At 41.6% G+C, this 24,059-nt stretch overlaps 1 protein-coding gene across 6 annotated transcripts in view; it reads right to left on the bottom strand.

Annotated features, from left to right (window-relative positions):
• CUX1 (cut like homeobox 1) overlaps positions 1 to 24,059 on the bottom strand; it is a 226,856-nt gene that overhangs the window by 80,772 nt on the left and 122,025 nt on the right. For all 6 annotated transcript variants that reach the window (XM_085240899.1, XM_085240894.1, XM_085240895.1 and 3 more), the window contains exon 9: positions 1,700 to 1,748. In XM_085240899.1, the coding sequence (XP_085097025.1) occupies positions 1,700 to 1,748 (49 nt within the window). The remainder of the gene's footprint in view (positions 1 to 1,699; positions 1,749 to 24,059) is intronic.

The raw sequence follows: 24,059 nt of genomic DNA, 5'->3' as shown, positions 1-24,059 counted from the left end.
AAAACATTAAAAGGAAATGTTAATTTAACTATTAAATAGATAATTATGTTAAGTACTTGTTTCTGCAATTGTAACACTTCAGCCTGATGCAAACTCACTTTTTGGTCTGTGCACTTGATTTAATTTCTTCCAGCTTTTTTCCAACTGTAAAGTGAGGCTGCTACAAAGATTACTCATTTGTAATGTTATCATTTGTAGAAGTGTTTTACAAAGATAAAGCATTGCACAATTACTACAGGGATGGTCTGGTAATCAACACTTCCCCTTCCCTCCATGCCCTGAGGTCACAATCTCCTCCTGTCTCCCCTTGTCCAGTGCTTTGCTGAGCTGCACCAACTCCCAAACTCACAGAAACAAAACAAACTTGGCCCCCTCACCCCAAATTCCTGCTCTTCTGCAGTAAGGGAGCTCAGTGTTTTTGATGAAACATTTCCAACTGCAAAGGGTGATTCTGGGGGGGGGGGGGGGAAGACCATGGCTGCCTTGACTGGGAAGAAGAGGTGGGGGGAAAAAGAGGAAAGAAGAGACTGAATCACCTCTGCTGGCATTACAGCACCTCATGGAACTGCACACTCATGTTTATGTACAGACCCAGAGTTTGCTTAATTATAACCACAATAAGGATCATGCACATAAGAGGTTATAAATTGTGACTTATAAAAAAAAATCCAAGAACTTCAGAAAAAAAACACTGCAAGTTTGTTCCAGTAAGATAGGAAAATACTGCCAGCATTTTTACGTAAATGGGTATCTTCCATTTTTGTGTGGCAAGAAGGAAATAAGAAATACCTGTTCTTTAATTACAACTTTTCTACTTGAAGAAAAAACCTACTGGGTAAATCACTACTACAACTTTGAAAGACATACTGCCTTTGCAAGAATTACAAAATAATTCTACCAAAACATCTTTTACAACCTACATCATTTCTAGAAAGTCTATGGATTTTCAAATAATTACTAGCACTTTCATAAATATTTAATGTTGTCTACAAAAGTTCTTTGACAGAACTAAAAACCCACTGTGCAAAACCCAATTTTCCTTCACTGACTATATAAGCAAACCAACAACTTACAAATCTGCCTTCTACTTTATTAACATCTTTCCAATGTATATAGAACTAATATAAAAAACAATACACTTGCTGTGATTATCCAGTCCCATATAACAAGACATCATGCAGACTGTGGTTTGGAATAAAAGGACTGAGGCTGAGATTCATGACTGGTTTATTTATTTGAAAGGGGACAATCCTCCTCCTAACCCACGACTGTGCATCCCCCCTTCTGTGCAACTGAATGCAAGCTGCTCTTGCGTACGTTTAAATTGGATTATAAAACCATGACCTGAGCAACTTATGATCTGCAGTCTCTGATCTTACCTGACAGATGGATTAATGAAGCTCACTGACAAAGAAATGCCTGGCTGACGTTTCTCTCTATGAAACCATTACCTGTTTCATATACCACCTGGGAATCTGCATGTCCATACGCATCTTCCTCATCACCTTACATAGTCGCTCCGTGTATGGAATTGAGAGTATTCCCAAAGATCTGAATTCCCCTCTAAATTTAAGTACTTTCTTACTGTGCAGTTATGACTGTTAATTGCATATAAAAGAACTGTCATGAAATTCTAAAGGGGAACGAAAAAAAAATCAAAGTCATACTTAGAATGTGAGAAACTAATTTTATATCCTACCTGATTTGCTCTTTCAAGGTCTGTCATGATCATCTCGATTTCATCAGCCCTGGGAGAACAAGAGAGCAGAGGTTCTGTTATCACGTGAAGAATACTTGCAATATGAGTTCATGCATTGTACAACTGTGACATTCATACAAACAATACCAATTTTAATTTTTTTAAAGGGCACAGTAAAGACTGAGCAGCTAAGCTTTTGGCTGGTAAAATCCTGTTGGATTTTAGCTCTGTGGTTTGTGAATCTCCAAATCTTGTCTGTTCCAGTTTTCCAACGAAGCGCCATACTGATATCTGAGCATATTTATTACATCTTATTCCCAAACCTTCTGCAGAGTAGCTGTGTCACCTCTCTTAGATGTAAGAGTGCTTCAAAAATGATTATTTTGAAGAAGCCAAAGATTCTTCAGTCAACTACCTGCATATGTGGAGACTCTACATGCACAGTGTGTTACTCTTCTGTCTGGCTCTTCTGCCAGAAAAAGTCAAATAGAGTCAGAAATTTCAAGTATGGAGAAGAGAGTTTTTTGGGAGAAATTTAAGAAACTAAATTCAGACTTCGGCTCTTAATGCACTTTACAAATTTGGATGGGAAACTCAAAGGGTTGAAAGCTATACTGTTAAGGAAAAATGGATCCATCATGCACATGAGCGTTAAGTGCCAGCTACCCCTTAAAAACTCCAGCATTTCTAAGATTGGCTCACACAAATGGATACAATAATTTGGCAATAAATTCTATCACCACGCTAAATCATGGGCAAATACTTCCATCATAAACTCCACTTTAAAATACTAGCAGGAGGCCTGCACTACTAAAAGAATGCTCTGCATCAACATATGAAGACACAGTACTTCTCCTAGACACTTTGCCTGTCTCATCTCCGGGCCATATGGATGCATAAACACTATTCTCTTCTCCTATGAGCAGTAGCTTTAACAGCAAGTCCTTTTGCAATCTGCCAACACCACAATGTCTGTTTTTTGTTTTTAATCTGTAGCAGATCATTATCAGTAAAAGCTGTGAAATACTGGAATTCCCCTCTTCTACTGATGCGAAGAAAGTTGGGATTTGGTTGTTTTTTTTTTTTTTTTTTTTTTTTTTTTTTTGGAGTATCTCAATGAAAACCTATTTTTCTATGCAGGTATTTTCTGGAAGAGATGCTTACTGAAGTACACAGGAGTACTAACTCAACTGACATTGAACACTGACTTACTCTTCAGCAACATTTGGGAAACGCAGTAGAAGATTATGATACGTAATAAAAAAAATAAACAAATAGAAAATTATTTTTTCATCACAGTCTTGAGGCTGGGGCAACACGAATAGCCCTCTGAAAAACCTTTTGGACAATAATGGAAAATAGATTAATGTGTATTTTCTCATGCAGAAGAAACTAGGTGTCCTTACATTGGAAAGAAACCATGCACAAGATGTTCTGAATTAATAGATATTATTTAATGAGTCGAACAACCGCTTTCTGGGCAAATAAGAACTCAGAGCATTCAGGGTCTAACCAGGAGACCCAGACATGTTCAGGTAAACCTACAATAACATCTTTCATCTCTTTAGCCTAGCTGTGAAGCAGTATTTTTTGTTTAGGCTCCAGGCCCAAAGAATTCCTCCATCCTGTTAACCCACACATGGAAATCACATCTCAGATGTCTGCACAGACATGCAAGTGACCTCAGCACACATTCGTAACAGGGAAGAGAGCATCCGAATGCACAGCAAAAAGTTTCCCAGCATTTTACAAATATTTTTAGCTGGGATAGTTTAAGGATCTTCTCTATATAAGCTTATGTATTCAGGTTGAATTTATGTGTGAATGCCTCAGGTTATATGGAGCCAGTAAATGATGTCTGGATTGTGTCACACGCCTCCCGGAGCAGCGCCTGAGCATCCCACTGCAACACGGGGCTGCAGCTCCAGAGGATGCAGTTCTGCTCACTTCTTTCCAGGCCCAAAGAGCCATAAAATCCCTCCTTTCCCTCCAGATAAAGGAACGCCGGTATCAAGTATCAGCCAAATGTCTGAAAGGCTCTAGAGCCTAAGAGTGGGGCACAAAAACCCCAGGCCAGGAGAAGAAAAGTGCCCTGCTTTTGCAGAAGAAAGGCCATTCTTCAGTCCAGCTGAGAGAGAGGGTTGGCTGCAAAGGAAAGAAAAAGGCTCTGGTGCAGAAAAGAAGTGTGTGAGGGCATCTGGGCCCACCACAGGACCCTCAGCCACCTGTAGAGGTCACAGCAGCGAGTGCAGGAAGCCAAGGGTTGTGAAAGCCAAGAACATTCTGGATTGATACACATTCTAGCAACATGAAGAAAGTCTAATGCGTACAGCTGCAAATAGGAACAAGGAGCCCTCAGAACAAGGAAAACCGAGCCCCAAATCCTGGAGAAGCAGAGGCACAGCACTGCCTTAAGGTGTGCCTTTACAGCGGGGTCTTTACAGCAGACACAAGTAGCATGCCAGCCTCTGTATGCTGTTTCGGCTGGGATCAGGATTTAAGAGCTCTATTACTGCACTGGTACACGCAGTCAATTACCAAAAACAAATCAAAACAAAACAAAAAAAAAAAAAAGCAAAAAAACCCAACAGGATACAGCATGCAATAAAAGTGACATTTCTGCCCTTCAGCATGCACAGATAATTCTGACCGAATCTGGTGGGGTGTCAAACTGTAGCTAAGGGCAAAAGTGTCCCTTTGTCCTTGCAGCCACACACAAGGCTGGTCCTGAAGCCCTTTTACCCCCACATGCACCTACCCAGCCTTCCCCACACACCTCTACAAGGACTGCGTTCCATCCTCAAGAATTCCCAGCTGGGAATCTCCATCCTAGCAGCCTGCACACCTACCAAGGTTAATGCTGCAACCGTAAATGTTATCTTCAAGCAAAGTAATGAATTAAATTACTCCGTATTCTTTACATGCACAAGTGTCAACAGCATTCAGAAGAGCTTTCAAAAGGAATTCAGTCTTTTCATTTTAAAAGCTCAACTCCCACATTGGTAGCTGGCACTCAGCAGTCTAAAATCACTTATTTGAGAAAAGTCTCTAACAGCTACATTTGCTGTTTGCTCAGCAATAGTATTTATTATAAAATAAATTACAGTTCTCACCCCTTTTATGCACTCACAGAAACAACTTCCATTGATTTATTGTTTACAAAGCACCGTGTTGAACTCAAACCTGCGAGGCACAAGGAAATCCCACTCTGGCTCAATGAATTGGGCCCACACAGGTCAGTTTTGATGTATTCACCATCCACTAGATTTGCTCACTTTCAGACCTTCTGATTTCAGTGGAATTTTTTTTTTTTACAGCTGAAAGACCATGAACCAGCGCTGATGGCATCCTGTCCTGCAAGTTTTCACTGCAAATCTGATGGGAACCTTGCAGAGAACAGTGGCTGGGTTTAGCATTTCTGACCAAAGCCATCCCAAGAGAACTGAACTCACTTTGAAGAGTCACAAATTGTACGGTTTTACTTTTAACCTTATTAACTCCTGAAGCAAAGGGGACTTGGCCTCTTGTAAGGGCCTACACACACCCCAGAACCCCAAGAGCTACAGGCGAGGAGAACAACAGAAAACAAAGTTCCTCTGTGTGAATACAGAGAATGAGGGTGATTAGCAGCAAGAGGACCTATTAGTGAAATAAACTGGTATTTATGGTCTTTTTAGAGCAGATTTCCACATCACAGTGGTCAGGATAAATGCCAGCTTTAACCAGGGTTTGTCAAGGTTGATACTTGCTTAATATTGAAACAGATAATAAAAAAGAGTGGGTAAAAGCTGTTTTCTGTCCTGAGTTTTCTCATTCCAAGATAGTATAATCATTAATTTGATCGAATTCTTTATAATCTCTTTGTTACAGCAAAAATAACCGTGCGTGCTCAGTCTGTGTTATAGTTTGTTCTATGTTTTGGCACTTTTAGCCTAAAGAATTTAGCAAAGCAAATTTTCAGTTCAAGCATGTGGAGCTACGGAACAAACAGAAGAAATAAAAAGAATCCCAACTATTGAAATGGCACGACCACAAATTGCAATACCTACTATTTCCTCTCTTGCAGCTGTGTTTCAAGTGAAAAGTAAAATGCATTAAAAGATATGGATTTCACAAGGTATAAACTTTTACCATTTATGAAAGAGCCCTCAAAACTAACACATCATTTAAAAAACAAAAAACAAGATCACCCAACCCACCCAGAAAAAACACAACTTAAGGAGTTTAAAAAACAACACCACTCAATTCTTATGGGAAGCAAAAAATGCAGAAAGGTTCAATTTTCTTTCTAAGCTCAAGCTAACTGATTAGGTTTGAACAGCATAACAAGCAAGAAAATTCAAGTGCTGGTAAAATGGATGCAGCTCAGTTTCTTCCTCTAAATAAATCAGATGAAAACCCTAAAACACCATGAAGCTATTCGCTTGCAAGCAAGAAGAATGCAGACTTTATGATTAAAATCCAGTTGATCCGACTCCTTCATTTAGATACTAGCTTAAAGAGGCAGAAACAATTCCTTTTTTATTAACATGACAAGTGAGTGCTTTGCCAAACCTTGTGGCTGCAGCCCCCGAACATTCGAACCTACTGAACCTTGAAGGAAACTGCTGTTGGATTCTTTATAGATGGAAGAACTGAAAAACACAAATGACACTTTTGAAATTGCAGTCAATGGCGTGGCCAAGAAACTTCACTAGCGGGGCAGATTCATGTTTTGGTTTGGCAAAAAACAAACAACATCGTTTCCCACAGATTTGTTCTCTTAAAAAACGTGGAAGTTTCCTGGTCAGAGCAAACTGTACACGGAGCCAGAGGCTTTCTTAAAGCCTTCAATTACTGTAACGTTTATGCAGTCCATTTCAAACTAAAAGCAAACATTCCCAACTAATATGCATTAATGTTTAATTAAAAAAGAAAGAAAAATCCTACACCTGGTATGTACCTGTGATCACCATGGAGCAGAATTCAGCAGAATTACTAGCATTTGGCAGGAACATCTCACCCTCTTCAAATCAGAGGCACTGTACCCTAGCACTGTGCCAGTGCAAGAGCAACTGGGAAGTTTTTAGGAAGGTCAGAAGAAAACTGCAGTGTGCTGTATTTTTTTTTTTAAGTTTCAGTGCAATTTCTACGAGGAAATATTCCAGGGTCGAAGAGGTAATTTTGAATCACTGAACAACGCCAGAATTGCCTGCAGTCCAACAATGACAGCATTCACTCAGGGCACAATTCCTGCATTGGAACACTCACTTTTCTTTTCGTTTTGAGTTTGCTTTTGGTTTCCTACCCAAACTCAAGATTCTGCTGGTAGGTTTCCCCACCTAACTCCTGCTCTTTGGTGCCCACTAATGGAGCACGCTGGGCCGGATTCCTCCATTTCCAGGACCAACTTGCAAGGAACAGAAGACACCGAACACCTTACAACATCTCTGATGGGAGGCAATACAAACCCACTGCCAGTTCTATACACCTCACATTTTATGAGCATTGCTGCACATGCAATTCAGGCATTTTTTATAATTCATAATGATTCTAACGCAATAAACACCCACATTAGATAAATCCACATTTATTGCTAACAGCACCTCCAGAAGTGGAAGACACAAAGGCTGTACAAATGAAGAAGGAACGTTTTATTTTGGCTAACTGTGCAGCATGTCCAAAGGCAAGAACTCACACACTGTTTAGTACTGAGTTCTCAAATCTACTTTTCAAACTGCAAGAGCTATAGGTTAATATTTTCTTTCACAGCAACCCTCTAAGGATCTTCAGATCAGATAATCCTTTTTCCAAAGTCATATAAATCCGGGCCTCTCGTAAAAGAATTTCTCTGTTCAGGGATTCATAAATCCACCAACTTTAGTAATGAATTGGGTGTTTCCTTTCCTAGGAACTCTATTGAAGAAAAAAATCCTCTCTCTGCTTAGCAGTGAAACACTGAAGGCTTTAAATTGAGAGATCAAAGAAATGGTGGTTTCAGGTGCTCTGGCGATTACACAGAACGTCATCAGGATTCATCTGGGGAACAGTTAACTGTCCAGAGGACATTGTCCAGACTCCTCCAGGCTGTCATCCCACACTGAATCAAATTCTTCCCCCAGGAAAAGGGAGAGACACTCAAACCTAGCTTTCCAGGTTTTTAGTTTTTTGGAAATTAAGTCACGTTTCCCCCCTCACTGGAAGCCTTGCAGCAACGCAGTGCACTGCATACAGATTGAAGCTGAGAAATAAATGAAATCTCATGCAAACACTTCTCATTAAACATACCACGTTAGTGCTGTGAGTTGCCTTCGCATCAGCTGCAGGTATAATCTCCAAATAAATCATGTCTTAGGTGCTTGAAAGATGTCAAGCGATCATCAAATATTGACAGAGATAAAAGAAAAGTTTATACAAAAGTTTCTAAAGCTCAAGATACCGTACAATATTTGGACAATGCAAAACACTCTTGATTGCTAGAAGGAAATAAAATAAGTCCCTGTAGAATAAAAGCTCTTTGAGTCTGTAGATATATTGTTTTCTAACAAAACCTGTAAGCACTTTGTTATAATAAAAGAAGAGGTATCACTTTTGGGGCAACCAAAAGTAAACAGAAATCAGCATCACTGCAGTGATACAATAGGGAGCAGAGTTTTTAAAGATCAGCAGTGTTTGATTAATCATTTTTACAGAGAGAAACTGGTATGAATGACGCTAACTAATAAAATACAAAGAGGAAAAAAAAAAAGTTACATATAACAGGAAAATGTCAGCTCCTGGAATCTCAGGGCTCTGAGTCCCATAGTTTTACAGCACACGTGACCTCAGCACACGCTGCACACCAAAGAATGCTTAACATCAGCAGCTGGAATGAAGAAGAGCGAAGGCGTGCTGGCTGCATTAAGGACTAGCCCAACCTATAAATAGATGGTGCACTTTTTAATTCAGTGACAATCATATTTTCTTATGTATTTATAAATCTTGTACCACAACCAACACGAATGTTGAACTCCCCTAGGGCTCATTCCTCCATTTAAACATCCTCATTCAAGGATCATTTTGGTTTTCTCGACAGCAACAGCTCCTCTTTGTGCTGTGTGCCCAGCCATCGCACTGCCTGTTACAGAAAGGGACACCAGAAAACAAATGCCATCTATCCTTTTTTCCTCCTAGTCTCATGCTCTACTTCATTAAGTATTTTTGCTCTACCCACAGAGCCTTATGAGTAATGTTAAAAGCAGGAATCAGGAGTGTCCCGATTCGGATTATTGTGGGTTCCCTCCCAGCACATTGCTGGTAAGGATCCTTTGCCTTGTAGAGGAGTTCAAAGAGGGCTGCTGTAGCATGAGATTATGTCTGCAACTGAAACCTGCAGAAAGAAATGGCCTTGCTCAGTCTCATCTAAAAATCAGTTTCCAGCTTCTGTGGGAGAAGCCTCAGACCTCAGGTGGGAGATGAGGGCTCATCCTCTTGCAGGTTCTAATGCCATTAGGCAAGGAGAGGCAGCTCAGCAGTGCAGCTCTGGTGCAAACATTTGGACCTGCCTTCAGAAGCTGTGGAGAAAACGAGACCTTTCAGATGCTTAATTTTGGACGTTTTTACACCTGAATACCGCCTGCATTAGTACCTAGAGGCACATACACTGAGATTGATGTGCTGCACCAGAATCAGTACAAATCCATCAAATTTACAGGATGAAGTCCTCAAGGTGAGGAATGCAATCTCCAGGTTCAGAACGTGAGGCACATTTGTGCTCAGAGGTGCTGATTTAGACTAACCAACATTCCTATCTGCCCTCTCCACCACTGCCAATCTGCACTGCGCTGTGCTCTGGGCAGCAGGAGTCACTGCCTGATGCAATACTACAGCTCTAAAGATTTTCTAACAATACAAGATGACACAGATATGACAAACTCTGTATTTCCTAGTGCCTCCTATCACAAATTGGAAGAGCCTGCTGCAATTCCCCCCTCCTGACTCCAGTTGATTCAATAACCCATCAGAATTTAAACACAGGCATCCTTCCCCCTGCTTCACTCACACACAAAGCACATCAAAAGCATGGAATTACTCCTGACTTGGCCTTGAGCAGCCAACATGATGTCAATTTTACATGTTTTATAAAGCAACAGCATGTAGAAAGCAACTCAAATGCAGGTCATATCAAGCATGTGACCCACAGAGCAATCAAAGACTGCCTGAAACTGTCATTCAAGTTTCAATCATCTTCTTGCAGGAAAAATGAAACATCTGTGGCCCAGAGAATTAAGTTATGTATTGCATAATTCATCTGGTGTCTGCCAGAGCAGCCATTTTAATGCTCTAGTGATAAACATGTTTGATTACTTTTGTTTTGTTTCCTGTTGCCTCCGTGGTATTTTATTTATCTACCCACACTACCACACAAAATGGAGATAACAAATATACAAAGCAGAGTTACAGTCAGCTGATAAGATGTGGGAAATCAGCAGTCTTATTAATCATGCGAAGATGGCATCGTTATTAAACGTTCTGGTCCTTGTATTGTACTCACTTTGGTTCTTTTGGGCACGCTTTGCAGTTTGATTTGATAAGAAAATCATTATTTCCCAAAGACTCAAACATGAGCTGTAGAGGTCCTTCTATGATAAATCTGCTCTCCTCATGAACAAAGCCAGTTCCTCACTGTTCTCCACCTTTTCCATCCCCTCGCTTCTTTTTGGTCCCAATGGAAGCAGGAGGAAAGTGCATCTCATGCTGGACAGTGTAAAGGACCCCTTTCTTGCCCACTTACTCCACTGATGGGTTTGTGGTCCACACCTGGAGAAACTTTAATTGAAACCATCCTTTGCAAGCCATTTTGGGAAGTGGCTGCTTTCTTAATGGCAACTCGATCCGATCTGCTCCTAGGCTCAGAAATCTGAACACCTTCCCACCTGCCATGAACTTCACCAACTTTCAGAACGTGTCCAGCAAATCAGTGGGACTTCTAAAGCTCCAGGCCTGCTCCTGCTCACCAGCCGTCTATTCCTATTGCCAGGATTTGGCCATTTCTGCAGTCTATTCACAGAGCTTTCAATGTCAGTTAATTTGTTAAAGAATTAAACAGACCAGCTATCATTAGTGCAATATTTTACAAGACTTGGTCAATACTGGCTTGATCCAAAAAGGTGATTTGCATTGGCCTGATGGAAGAGAGCAAGGAATGGCCTCTGAACTGAAGCTGCATGCATTCTCATGCATTTTCATGATTTGGAATCTACAGGATTCCTACAATGAGCAAAATCCTCAATAGGAAGCAACAAATCGGTACTATTGCAAAATGAGATTCAGTAGGCCAAGAGTTTTACCTGGCACCCTGAAATCCTGCACGCTGTTCCTGGTGATGCCCTACACAGAGCTGAGTCACTGGCTAAAATAGCACATTCTCCTGTAAGCCTAAATACAAATAAAGCACTGCTTCCTATCGATTGTTCCTATAATGTTGTTTGGACAGTATCTATTGTAAGAGTATCAGCTGTCCCATCTGTGCTTTGTCGCTGCCCCCCAGTGCTACATCCTCCTACAATATTTCTAGGTCACTCCCTTGTCTCCTAAATATCATCTCCTCCCCTCCCTGCTCACAAATGGCAGTACAGATTATGGATGCTTTCCAGCAACATGGACGTGGCTGCTCAATCAGCAAGTGCACAGGCAGCTGCTGCTCTCCAAGTGCAGCCCTCCACTCACATAGCTGATTTGTCTGTCTTTCCTACCCGCTCCCAATTCCTACCAGAGACACCAGAGCTCCCTGTCCTGGGGATCTTTAATGCTGTTAATTTCCATTGAAGTCAATCACAAGTTAATTTAGGAGGTTAGCTGACCAACTGCACGCTGAGCACCCAGCAGGTTGGCAGTAAAGCAGATCACAAAGCCATGGAAGCTCTGTTTCCTTGGGAAGCGGGGCTGAAAGCTGTGCTCCTGCAGTGCTAGGGCTGGCTGTTCTGCTCTGCTCCCACTGCACCATGGCAGAAATTGCCAGTTTTGCTTCTGCTTGGAGAAAAAAAATAAAAAAAAGAATGTAATGAATACAAAATGAAAACTTCCTTAAAGAGCAGTAACTGATTACCTATGCTGCTCTACAACTTGCATAAGCTGTTTTGTCATTGTTTCTTCAAATGCCTAACACTAACACTAACGGACATTACGTGATTTTGGAAATAAAGCACCTGCAACATTTACTTATTTTTACTGATGGAGTTAGAACAGACCATGTGCCCAAAATTAGATACCTTAATTGGAGGCATCCTAGGTATCATTCCTTTTTAAGGGAATGATGTATTTTAAACCCTGAAGAATCAGCAGGAAGAATAGTCTGTGCTTTGATTAAAGATCCTCTAAATATACACACAAATATTTTAACTTAATAATGTCACTGGAGTTACAGTATGTGAAATGTGTGTAGGTGCCTGGGCAAGGTCATGGACTTTGCATTGCTGATGCTTTTTTTTTTAATTTATTATTATTTTTATTTTTATTTTATTTTGGCTAGAATCATCATGCACATCTGAAAAATGACTAGGTTTTGAATAGTTAAAATCACAAAATGGACAATCCTCTCTCATTCTCTCTGAATGCTAATATCACATATTTCTGTATGTTTGTTTGCTTCCAAACAAAAATAGCCTCAAAAGTTGGACTACGTTCACAGTTTTTACTATAGCAACGTACCAAATTCATCTTCAGGAGCTTCCTTCAGAGGCACTCAGCATCTCCTGCCCTTAAGTGCAAAAAGAGCTGGGGAGCTCAGTAATTTGGAAAATACAGATAACTATTAATTTCTCCACTTGGTTATTTTGTATCTTCATCCATCACTGTAAGAATCTATAAAAAGCTTTTCTTTAACTCAGCCTAAATTCAATGAAACAGATTTAAATCAGTTTGAAAACAAAACAGTACAGCGAGGCAGTTTTATGTACATGTGTCACTCCACAGGCATATATCAATGCAAAATTACTGTTTACCACTGCGGCAGTGACAGAACATCAGCTCCTACCTTATGGAGCACAGTAATTTTCCAGTGGCCTGAACAAGTGTTAGGGTAAATACAAGGGACGAAAGAAGAGAAAGCCACGCCTGTCTCAATCAGTTCTCTCCATTCTATTACACCTGACTTTGGTAACTGGCACTGGGAAGACTACAACAGCATCCTATAGCCTTTCAAAGGATCTGCTGGCACGAAGCAAGATAAAACACATCCAGTCAGGCTTAACGTGCTCCTTCTGTATTCCTTCAAGCATTTACTAACAGGCACCCAAATATGCTAATATCCTGCTTCCCTACCTGGTCAACTGCTCCCATAGCACCTGGGCATTGCTTTAATGTTAAGTGCAATAACAATACTTCAATAATACTTCTTAGAATTTGTATGAAAATACACCTTTTCCTTTTTCCTTCAGTTATTTTAAGGATATGCTCTTTGTGCACAAGAAAAGCTAAATGTTGACTCTGCAGCAACACAGCATTCAAGTGGGAGATGTATTTGAATGCTTTAGTGCTCTTGGCTGTAGAAGTGAATATAGGCGATGTGCCTATTCTCTGCAAGCTACTGAAACAAGTATTTCCTTCTGGCTATTGGAGAAAACCGCATTACATGGCCTCTGATAAAGGCAACTGATGTCCTTCTATCCAATAAATGGGCTGAAAATAGCATAAGCCACAATGAGGGATGCGTTATACTGTACATTTCGAGCAGGCTTTACCTTTCCCATGAGCTACGCTGAAGATTAACAACCAGGATGATTGCTGTCCTTACAATAACATATCCAATTACAAATAGAGTTTTCCCAATTTGTTCTAGCTTTGTTCTGAAAGGAAGCACTGCTTCTGTCAACCTGCAGTTGTGCCACCGTTTTGCAGTTTGAGTTTAATGCTATCAGTAGGATGAATCTTGCTGACCTGAGTGACAAAGCTACAAAACAAAACAAAAAAAACACAGAAAAACAGGCAGAAAGAAAAAGTGAAGGGGAAGGAAACAGAGTGAACAGAAAAAAAACAAACAGGAGCAAGGAGAAAAGGCAGGTACTGCCTAAATCAGCACAACAAGCACAGCTCATTAGTACTTAAGGGAGACCGATCACCTGAGACACAGAACGAGCTCCCAGTCTCCGGATGAAAGCGTTGCCTGCTTCGCTTCCCTGCCCTGCTCTCACCCCAGTGGGGCATCCTGAGAAGCAGCCTCAGCCTCCGCTTCCCCAGGAGCTGCTGACGGTAGGCTGGCCCCAATTAGCTGCTGTGTGGGAACGAAGCAACACAGCTTCACGCCAGTCGCTGGGACCAGCAGAGCAGCTGGCATGTATTATTTTTACATCTTTGCTGAATACATAAAAGCTGCTCTGCCCTCTTCTAACTTAAGCCTTCAGTTGCATCGTATGGTAAGAGATGCTCACTGATATGACTGACAGAGTGCCTGTCTAAACAGAATCAAAACTAGGTATCTATCAGACAAAGAAATTGCTTATAATAATTATTGGTAAAAAACACCACCACTAGATACTACTGCGGGCCCTTGGAGGACAGCAATGCAGTATTTTCTAATTTAACCTCTTACAATTTTATTTGCAGAAGCACTTTTCCCGTTCTCTATTTCCTTTTCAACAGTTGTTACCCTTTAAAAAAGACTGCAGAAGTGAAACAGCTCCGGGCCTGACAAGTATTGCAGGCTGTGGTACAGAACTGTTTGATTTTTCTGTTTCAACCTTTTATGTAACAGGTTTAGTATTTCCACAGAAGTGACGTTTGAACTGGAAATAGTCTTCTGTTGCTAATGGTAGTTCCTCAACCACTTTGCTATATCCAGACCAACACTGATGTCGCAGACAAAAGCCAGTGGACAAAAACCATCCTTCCTAACTGTGTGAACAGCTGCAGCAGAGAAAGGAGGTAAGGTAATGCGCATCTCTCTTTTGGATTTGCTTATTTTTTAATAACTAACTCTGTTAGCTAATGTGTCTCGGAGTCACAAGACCAGTACATGGCTCACAACTAAGTTGACAGCACTGAGATCCTCACCCGGTGAGCTGGCCGGTCTGTAAGCTGCCTAGCTGGCCCCATGGGCTGGATGTGAACTGGGATGCACCTGCACATCAGGGTGGATGCTGATAGGATGCTACGGGGACACAGTGGCTGCAAAGATGCAGTCTGTCTGTCTCAGTCAGCTGGGACCAATTGGGTGCTTCCCTGTTGCACGTGCATGTACCAGGGCACAGCTACACAGCTTCCCCTTCTTTTTAACTCTGGATATTTTGTGCAAGCTCCTGCACTGTATGTGTAAGAGTTTTAAACTTTCTAAACAAAGTGTATCTAGTCTTCCTCTGTTTTCTCTAGGCTTAGCTCCTTTTATAGCATTAAGCAGTAAATCAGTAATTCAGGGAACCTTACTGTGCTCCTGAAGTGTTTGTTAAACAAACAGAGAAGATAGGGCCAGACTCGCTGGCAACTTCAGGCAGAAGAGATGAGCAAACAGGAACTAACTACAAAAAATGTGGGGGAAAGAGACGTTATTTATTAAAGTTTAGTTAGTACAGATATCAGAAAATAGATTACCAAAGAAATGGTAATAAAGATGCAAGAGAAAGGGCAAGGCTTACATACTATGCACACACAGCGCCTGTTGCACAGTGACCTGGGTGAGCACTGCATGCACCTGGCTTGGCTCTGTGCTAACATCACATCACTGCGGCCAATGCAGTGACAAAATCAATCCAGCAGGCAGCAAGACAAATAAGTCATGGGTATCACAGTTCAAATATGGTTTTGATCAATAACAGAAAATTAAGTCCTACTCCTTTGCCAAGAAAATAGATTATTTAATCAGAGTACAGGCGGATAGAGGTGTTACATAATCCAAAACAGCTCACTGTGCTATATTTAGTGGCCACTGCCTTTCAGACAGGGTGAACCCATTACTGGTTACCAGCCCCATGCTGCAATGCTCTTCTGCTGCGTTAAGCTGGTCCAAAACACTCAATGTGAAGGAATCGTGTATTTGAAACTACACCAACAACTGTGACAGGCTGATGAGTTGGGAAAAGAGAAGAAAGTCACTGCTGTTGTATGGAATCATCCAGCGGGGTCAGAGGATCACGAGAGGTTCTGTAAGAATCCCAGCTAAAACTTATACACCAGAGGATCTATAGTACTGCCTCCAGCCTTCTCAATCTTCTGATTACCTTGAGTTTTCCACTGAAGGATGAAATGTTAGCATAACACATTTGCACTTAATGACTGGTTGCTTTTCACAGTTATTTTTGTGACCTCTTAGCAATAAGCAGAGGAATTCCAGGAATTTGCAGAACACACTGAAAATCACTGATGTAGACCATCAACACAGAGCTCGCTCAGTAGCACCGCAGCTGAGGGCCTTGCACCACTCCCCAAACCCACGGGGCTGTAATTAAAAGCTCAAAGAAATGCTGGTCTGTGGGCAGTCCCCCAGATGTGAACGAAGGAGTCATCAGCGCCATCGTCCATCTGTCTGTCCCTCCACCTCTCCCATCAACCAGTGCACACTGGAAAAAGGAGGGCACTTAGTTCTGAAGTCAAGCACTTCTGGCTTTTATGGTTTCAGATAAAGAAAAATCCAAAAAGGAATTAGAAAAAAAACAACTCTTCAGAGAGTTGCTCGCAGCCCATTCAGGCAGAATTCAAGCAGAAGTCAAAGAACAACCCACATTCCTAGCTGGAACTAACTGCAGCATAAAAAAATATAACAAATTAGCAGAATGGCCAGTGAGCTACTGGTACTGTCCACTTCTCAGACAGCTTTTGGTATCAAAAGCAACAAGTATTCATGTCAGTGAGTATTTGCATTGGGTTTACAGAGCTGCTCTGCTCAGTGTGAGTCCCCAGTGATGGCAGCTCTCCAGGCACTGAATGCAAAGAGGTCAGGGAAGATGGGATTTCTCCATGGCCATACCTTTAAGGTACATTTTGCTCTGGGATATTAATTTATCCCAGATTTACTGAAGAGAACAAAGCACTTCATGCAGACTCGAAGTTCTTAGTGGTCGCAGTACTTTAGAAAGATAAGAAAACAAGCACGATGAACAGAAATCAAACAGCATGACTGCAGTGTAACAGATACCTCAGAGATCCCTCAAATGTTTAGGAAAGCTAGAGAGGAAAGAAAGCACTATGCCCATTAAAAATAATAATAATAAAAGATAATTATAGCTGGCTCCAAATGTTAACAATTTAATAGTTACAAGATCTAAGTACTGTAAATGACTAATGCATGCAGCAGATGTATTCGTAACAGTGTGCAAAACAAAGCCCTTAAATGTAGATAGCTCTGGAAAAAAAGGATAAACTGTTTTATAACAGAAACTCTGAAGCACACAACATTGAGAAAGTTTGTTGCATTGTCTTCCTTTTGTGACTGGCAGCAAGATCTCTGTCATTTGCCAAGCTGATGGAAAGACCAATAATGTGCAATCTGGGGACTCCACAGACCTTTATGACCACAGGAAAACCATCTTTATGCTTCTGAAAAGGATGAGATATTTTTTAATTCACACAAAAAGTCACCGATCAACGTATTTCCAAACAGGCAGCCATACAGAAAGATTACGGATAAATTTAATTGACCACAAACTGGAAGAACTGACAGAGTTCTGCAGATTAGTTACTGCATGCCATCTCGTGTGCACATTTTGTGACAGCACAGTCACAAATACTACCTAAACCCACAGCCCCTCGGTTCTACTTTAATAAACAATCTGCATTTCCCTCAAAAAATTACTGAAAGAATGAAATCAATACGTTGCCCCAAGGTATGTCTTGTTATTTACTATTTTAATGCTGATTTTATTCAACTAGAAGAAGCTGGTGTGCATCTAATGTTGTAGCTGCTGGCTGGAGTTACCCTATGGAGCATTACTGCAGTGCCAAGGAGTGCAGAAATCTGCAGGACAGCTCAGCCTCATCCCCCCATCTGCACAAGAGCACTGAAGCCTTTCATTCTCCAAATGTGCCCGAATTGAGACCATCACTTATCTCCCTAAACAAACAGCAATGCAGGTCACTCCTTCCTGCCTCTGGTTAGGAACTTCCCAGTGCTGCTGGCTAATGAGCAACGTCCCTCAGGCGCAATGACTGGAGCTCCGGACATGGATTTATCAAGCAGGGAATTAGCAGAAGCCACAGATAGCAGGAGCTGTCTGGCCCTCATTTCCTTCGTGGATGGTCTGCTACTGAGCTACAGGCAGCAGCTCTGCTAGCTGAAACTCACTGCATATTTCCTATTATCAAAGAAAGAAATTCTGTTGAGTAATGCTTTCATTCAATTTGCTCACAATGTTCTCTGTCGATGAATATATCTGATTTCATGTAAATGTGATTAAATAAATCAGACAATGCTGGGCTGTGTCGGTCTCAAGAGGTTCTAGTTCAAGATGTGAAACACTTGTCCCAGTAAGCACAACCTGAGCTAAAGCCTGTGCGTTATGGATTTTTATTACCTCTTAATCACAAAAATACCCTGCTCACCTCCTTACTGACACGAGTGTACCACCAGAACCACACATTTTGCACGTGCTGCCACATGGATTCCAAGTCTTTCACAGTATCTAAGGACCGGAGGGAAAGGAAATGAAAAGGAAAATAAACCAGAAGATGGAAACATTCCTGTGAAGTAATTTGACTTATTTGGAGCTCACGGCTTTTAGCACACAGAAGGATCAGCTAACGGGGAACGAGGGCTGCAGCTGACACCGCCTGATAACAGAAATCGAAAAGAACAACGCTGAAATCCAGGCTGTTTATAATCAGTTGTCTACGCATGATGTTACAGGTCTAATCTGAAGTAGCCCGAGTGCTCAATCTTCATCTGCTGTGCAGAAGTTCACGTTACACCAACCTCTGAGAAGTTAAGGAATATCAGCCAAGGAATACAGCGATCCCACGCCACGTACTCTCTGTAGAATGAAAAAGTCTTTTTGAAAAGCTATCAGTTGAACAGCAGCGTGATTAAGAAAAAGAACTGTGTCTGGCAATGCGACCTTTCTCTGCTGCTCGCCACCAACCTGCCTCAGTCTGGACCCCTAGCACAGTGACAGGGTTATCACCTCCAGCCCACAGAGCTGCCTTCTTGTTTCCAGGTACCAGGGAGTGATGCTCAAAGGACATGACTTTTTTTTCCCTGGTGATATATCTCAAATTAATTCTAGCTATAACAACAACAACAGCAAGCAGCCCTCCTTCTACTGCATTCAATTCATGTTAGGTGCACCTCCTGACAGGAGGCAAGGATTTTATCTCCGTATCACAAGCCCCCAGCTCTGCGCTCCCATCTCCCACACAGCTCTGCTGCCCTACAGGGATGAAGGATCCCCAGTTTGCACATTTCTGGGATGGAATGCACCCAGAGCTGCAGCCCCTGCATGGAGCTCTGCCTGCACGAGAACTGCTGCCACCAAGGTGATGCTGTGTTAGCAATTAACAATGCATCAGGGCTCCTCCACACCCCTTTGTTGCACAGTTTGCAACGAAATGGCAGACGGTGCACAAGCTGAAGGCAAACACAGAGAAACTTGGTATCTTCAGCAAGTTGGGGACAACAGTAAACAACTGAGCTGCAAGCAGAACATTATTTTCTCTGATACCATACACAGAAGCCACTGTTTAATTAAAACTAAGCTGCTTAAGCCATTAAACTGGCAAATGGCTGCAGCCAATGCCTTGTCAGTTGTTAGCATTCACATAGCAGGAGCTGTTTGTTGTCACACTCAGATGGCAAGCTGCAATGCTAATGCACATTTCCCTACTGGCTCCACAAATCTGAAACAACCCGGGTCTGTGAAGTTATTAAAAGTGCTGCTGTATATTACTGAGGAATACTTTCTTACTGTGATCTTCAAAGACACCAACACTACGCACTCGGCTGCAATTTAATTATTTCAATCTCTGTCCTAAAAATATAAGCCATTCTAGTGATTTACGTGCATTTTTAAAAGCAGAACTTGTATTAATTCTGGCTTTGAGCCCCCAGTTGAAGCCATCATCCTCACTTCTCCAGTGTAAGAAATCCAGGCACAGATTCTGTATCCCCTGATTCAGATCCTGCATATCTCAACTTCAAAATCTTTAATTAAAAAGAATAACTTACAGCAGCCAATTTTCTCAGATCACATGCAATTAAAAAAAAATAATCAAAGATTTATCTTGGGTCAGTACCAGGAAAAGATCATCCGGGCCACCCAAACTTCAAAGCCACAGAAAGTGAGCAGCACTGAAAGCTGAGAGGCTCCTGAAGCCCCTCTGCCTATTGCTTGAATTGAGGTCAAGAGAGTGAGCATTGGGCAGCAGCAGCAGCACGGGATTTGGGACGGGACACTTTGCCTCTTGTCCTCTGCAGCCTTCGTTCCCTTCCCCCAGGTAGGAAGGATGGTGGCAAGGAACTTTTAGAACAGTTAAAGGCGCTGAATTTGTTGATCTTTTTACTTCCTCTGAGTCATGCTCCTCAACCTTACCACTATGCATATTAGAATTTGCTACAACTCATTAAATAAACGTTTCCACTTCAACTCAGTAAAAGCAACAGACTCCCACATTAAAGCCTCACACAGATAAAATAATAAAAATTGCTATTATGCTTAAAGTCACCCCTGAAGTGAGCTAAAATCTTTTTCATTTGGTGCGGTCTTCAGAAAAAAATATTTCCATTCATCACAGAACGACCTAATGGATGGATGGCACTGTTCAAACGAATGGTCAGCAAGTGCATTTCCTTTCTTCTATTCATATACATTTATTTTTGCAGGCTACAATGCAAGCATCAGAACAGCACTTCCACTTTGCCATCCAAGGACTGAAAGATCATCCACATTAATAAAGCCTTGCCTTACCCCGTCTGCCCTTTTTACATATGGCAAAACTGAGTCATCAGGCTTGTTTTCGGCAGTTCACTTGACACAACAAAAATACGAGGTAGGAGCTAATTACCAGTACAGTAATCAGAACAGCAGTGTCCTTTCCCAAGTCTTGAAATTTGTATCAAAATACAAGGCTTTTTTCTAGAAGTTAATAGATGCCTAGATCTACTGAACGAAGTGATGGCATTTCTCTGCATTTAGCAACGGCTTTGAAAACCTTCATCTCATGAGTCAGTAATAACAGCGGGGGAAGTAAAGACAATCTTGGGCCTGTAATCAATAAGACAAGCTGCTTAAAAGACCTCATCTGAAATAAATATGTACATGTCTCACCAGAGCAGAGATGCTGATTTATGATTAAAAAGTGTAAATGTACTTCTGTGATATCAGTTGAGAGCAACTCACATGTTTCATTCGCAAGGGCTTAAGGCAAATGGCTTAACATCACCAGAGCACAAACTCCTTCCTAAGCCTTTCTCCCAAATGCCATTAACACCTCTGCATGTTCTGCGTCCCATCCAATTCTCTCTGGCTTACACCAGTTCTATCACAATTTAAATACATCAAACTTCTTTTCCATTATTAAAGTTAAACCTACAAATGCAGCGTTCTTCTCTCAACAAAAGCCTGCCAAGGTCCCCGAAAGGCCAGGCCCGGCTGTGACATGATCTGCTGCCAAAAGAGCTGTCTACAAACACCCCAAAGACTGTGCAAACAGACTTTAAAGGATTTGGAGAGGAATATTCCCCCAGATAATACAGCAGGACGGGTATTGTTTAATAAGTAAAGGAATGATTTAGAAAAGCTGATGAGCAGCGGGTGCAGTGGCATGAATATGAGAATTATTCAGGTTTATCAGGACTGCAACAAAACGATCTGGAAGAACATTCCCACAGTAAATTAATCTACAGCTATGCATTATAAAGCTATTTCAGTTTCTTCCCCTTTCTGGGCATCCAGCATACCAGCACAGGTCTTTATCAGAGATCAGACACCAGGCAGCACAGCGCCCATATACCCAAAACAGAATGACTGCATTACTGTTGAGCCGAGGGAAAGTAAATAGCCTTAGAAATTCTTTCTGTTAGAGGAAGAGAGTAAAGGCTAAAAATATGTATCACAGATAATTTCTGGAGTCAAATTCCAAGTTATTCTGTTACTTTTCCAGTGCAGAAGTATCTGGAATCTTTCCACCCAAGGCTGTATTAATCTACAGGGAAATTAACTGCTACAACAGTTGGAAACATAGGGGTTAATTCTGACTGCTGTCGAATGCCCCAAGTCTGTGCTCTGTTCATCAGAGCATTAAATCTGAAAGCTCAAGAGAGTAGTGCAGCCGTGCTGCAAGGGCTATGTTATAAAGTTCTGCATTAAAAATTCATATCGGAGGCCTGCCACAGTACTCTGCTCTGGCTGAAAGGAGAGCTGCCGGGGAAATATTAGACACCCCACTGTCTTTCTGGCAATTGGAGACATTCCTCAACAAACAGCACCTCAGGAAGGGAATGAAAGGGCAAACAAACCGTGAAACAAATCAATGAGTTCAATTATCTCTCTCTCTCTCTCTCAGAAAGGAAACTTTTCATTTTTAAGGCTGTTTCATGAAATCTTTTAATGACGGCCCTGAACAAGGATGCTGGGCACTCTGGCTGCAAACCCAGCTGCCAGGCAGTACTTTTTTGTTTGTTTTACACGAGACACAGGTTCCCAGCACAGTGCAGGGCAGAGCCATCCCCCCACAGACCTGCTCTACTCACCTTTTGCATCACTGTGACCACGTGGGATAATGGGGCTGGAAGAACTGCTGCCACTTTCCCTCAAGTGTCTCCAGCAAAGAGTGAATTTAGATTTATTAAGATGGTTAGCAACTCCATGGTTAAGTTATGTGCTCCTCACTGCTGGTTAAGGCTGTATGCATTTCACAGCAATTTATGGCAACCCAGCTGGTAAGACGACATGCTTGGCAATGACAGTGATGGGTGTTACATTTTAATGAAAGGCAGATGTGCTCCTCAGGTTCTGATGTAACCACTGTATTCAGTCAGGTTAATAATACAGGCACAGTTAAGTGGAGAAATATACAGGAAATGAAACATCAGTAAATAGTTTCTTGAGGAACCGTGGAAAGAAAGCTACCTGTTTTACAGTCTTCCCCTGCACCAAACATAGTAAAAAGATTCACTCTTCCCAGTGCTGAATTTTGAATTAAAGGTGAGCAATATGAACAAATACTGCCCTGGTGCTACACAGATAAATGTATGTGAGCATCACTCACTTTGAGTAACTGAGCACAAAAGAACACTACAGGTGGGGTGATGAAACCAAAGTTCTAAGAAACTTTTCAAGGTTTTTTTTTTTTTAGTTTTAATTCTTTGTTAGAATGCTTTCTTTTGTGTAAAACAAATAAATACTGCTTTCTACTTAAGGCTACAGCTTGTGTATCACTGCAAGGACACTGTCACACACACATGGGGGGAACAGTTACAGGTGTACAACTAACTTAGGCCCACCCTCATTAGCACAGCTGGAAACCCAACTGACTTCAACCTGGTTTGGAGTGGATCCCCCCTGTGAGTTCACTCTGGAGGACAGTAGTTTGCCATCTAGCTCATGCAGTCCAGAGAGAATCAATGACAAGCCAAATCAAGCCCAGAGTAGCTTACAAATCCCCATAAATGCATAAAAATCTTTTGAGGTGGGAAAGAATCCCTCATTCAGTTTCAAGTTCGTGAGTTAAAGGGAAAGAATGAAGACAGGTTTTATAGTCAGTGATCACAAGTAACCAGAGACCACCTAGTACAAGCCACTGAAAGACTGCTACAAAAGATGAGTAACCCTAAGGCAGCACTTCAGTCAAATTTGCTTTTTGTTCAAAATTTGTTGCTAACAGGCATTTAAAACTCACAAGATTCAATCAGCGAGCATTCAGGCAGCATCAAGAAGTTGTATATCGAAGTGGAAAAAGGGAAGGAGCTGGCCTTCCTCCTAGCTGCTGCTTCCTTAGTCTTGATTCTTGCTGCAGCACTGATTGCCCTTCGCTGCCTGACCAAATTCCATGTGACTCCATTTCCCAACATCTAAAAGAATGGGAGGAGAGGCTGCTGGAGCCAGAAAGCAGTTAATTAGCCTCTGCTATGATCTGCCCCTGCAGAAACACACTAGATAAATGGTGAGGGTTAGTAATATCAGGCTTACAGGATTGTAAATGCATTTGTTTATTTAATGCTTTACATGAATGCTAATGAAGTTATTAACAGGCCTGCATGTTGTCTATTGTTTTTCTTGGTTTCAGTGCCTGCACCACACTGCCTTATCCCTCCTGCTCCACGAGCTGCCCAACATCTTTGTCTTCCAAATCCCTGAATTAGTGCTCAGTCTTGGCTCCCAGCTCCTCATGTTTGGGATTATCACTTTCTTACTCAGAGACAGAATTTTTACAATCACATTCATTAAAACATAACTTTAAAAACCTTCAGATACTGAGATCTATT

The sequence above is a fragment of the Meleagris gallopavo genome, chromosome 21 (assembly GCF_905368555.1).
Source record: "Meleagris gallopavo chromosome 21, MGAL_WU_HG_1.1, whole genome shotgun sequence".
NCBI lineage: Eukaryota > Metazoa > Chordata > Aves > Galliformes > Phasianidae > Meleagris > Meleagris gallopavo.
This window is presented reverse-complemented; position numbering and strand designations above follow the sequence as displayed.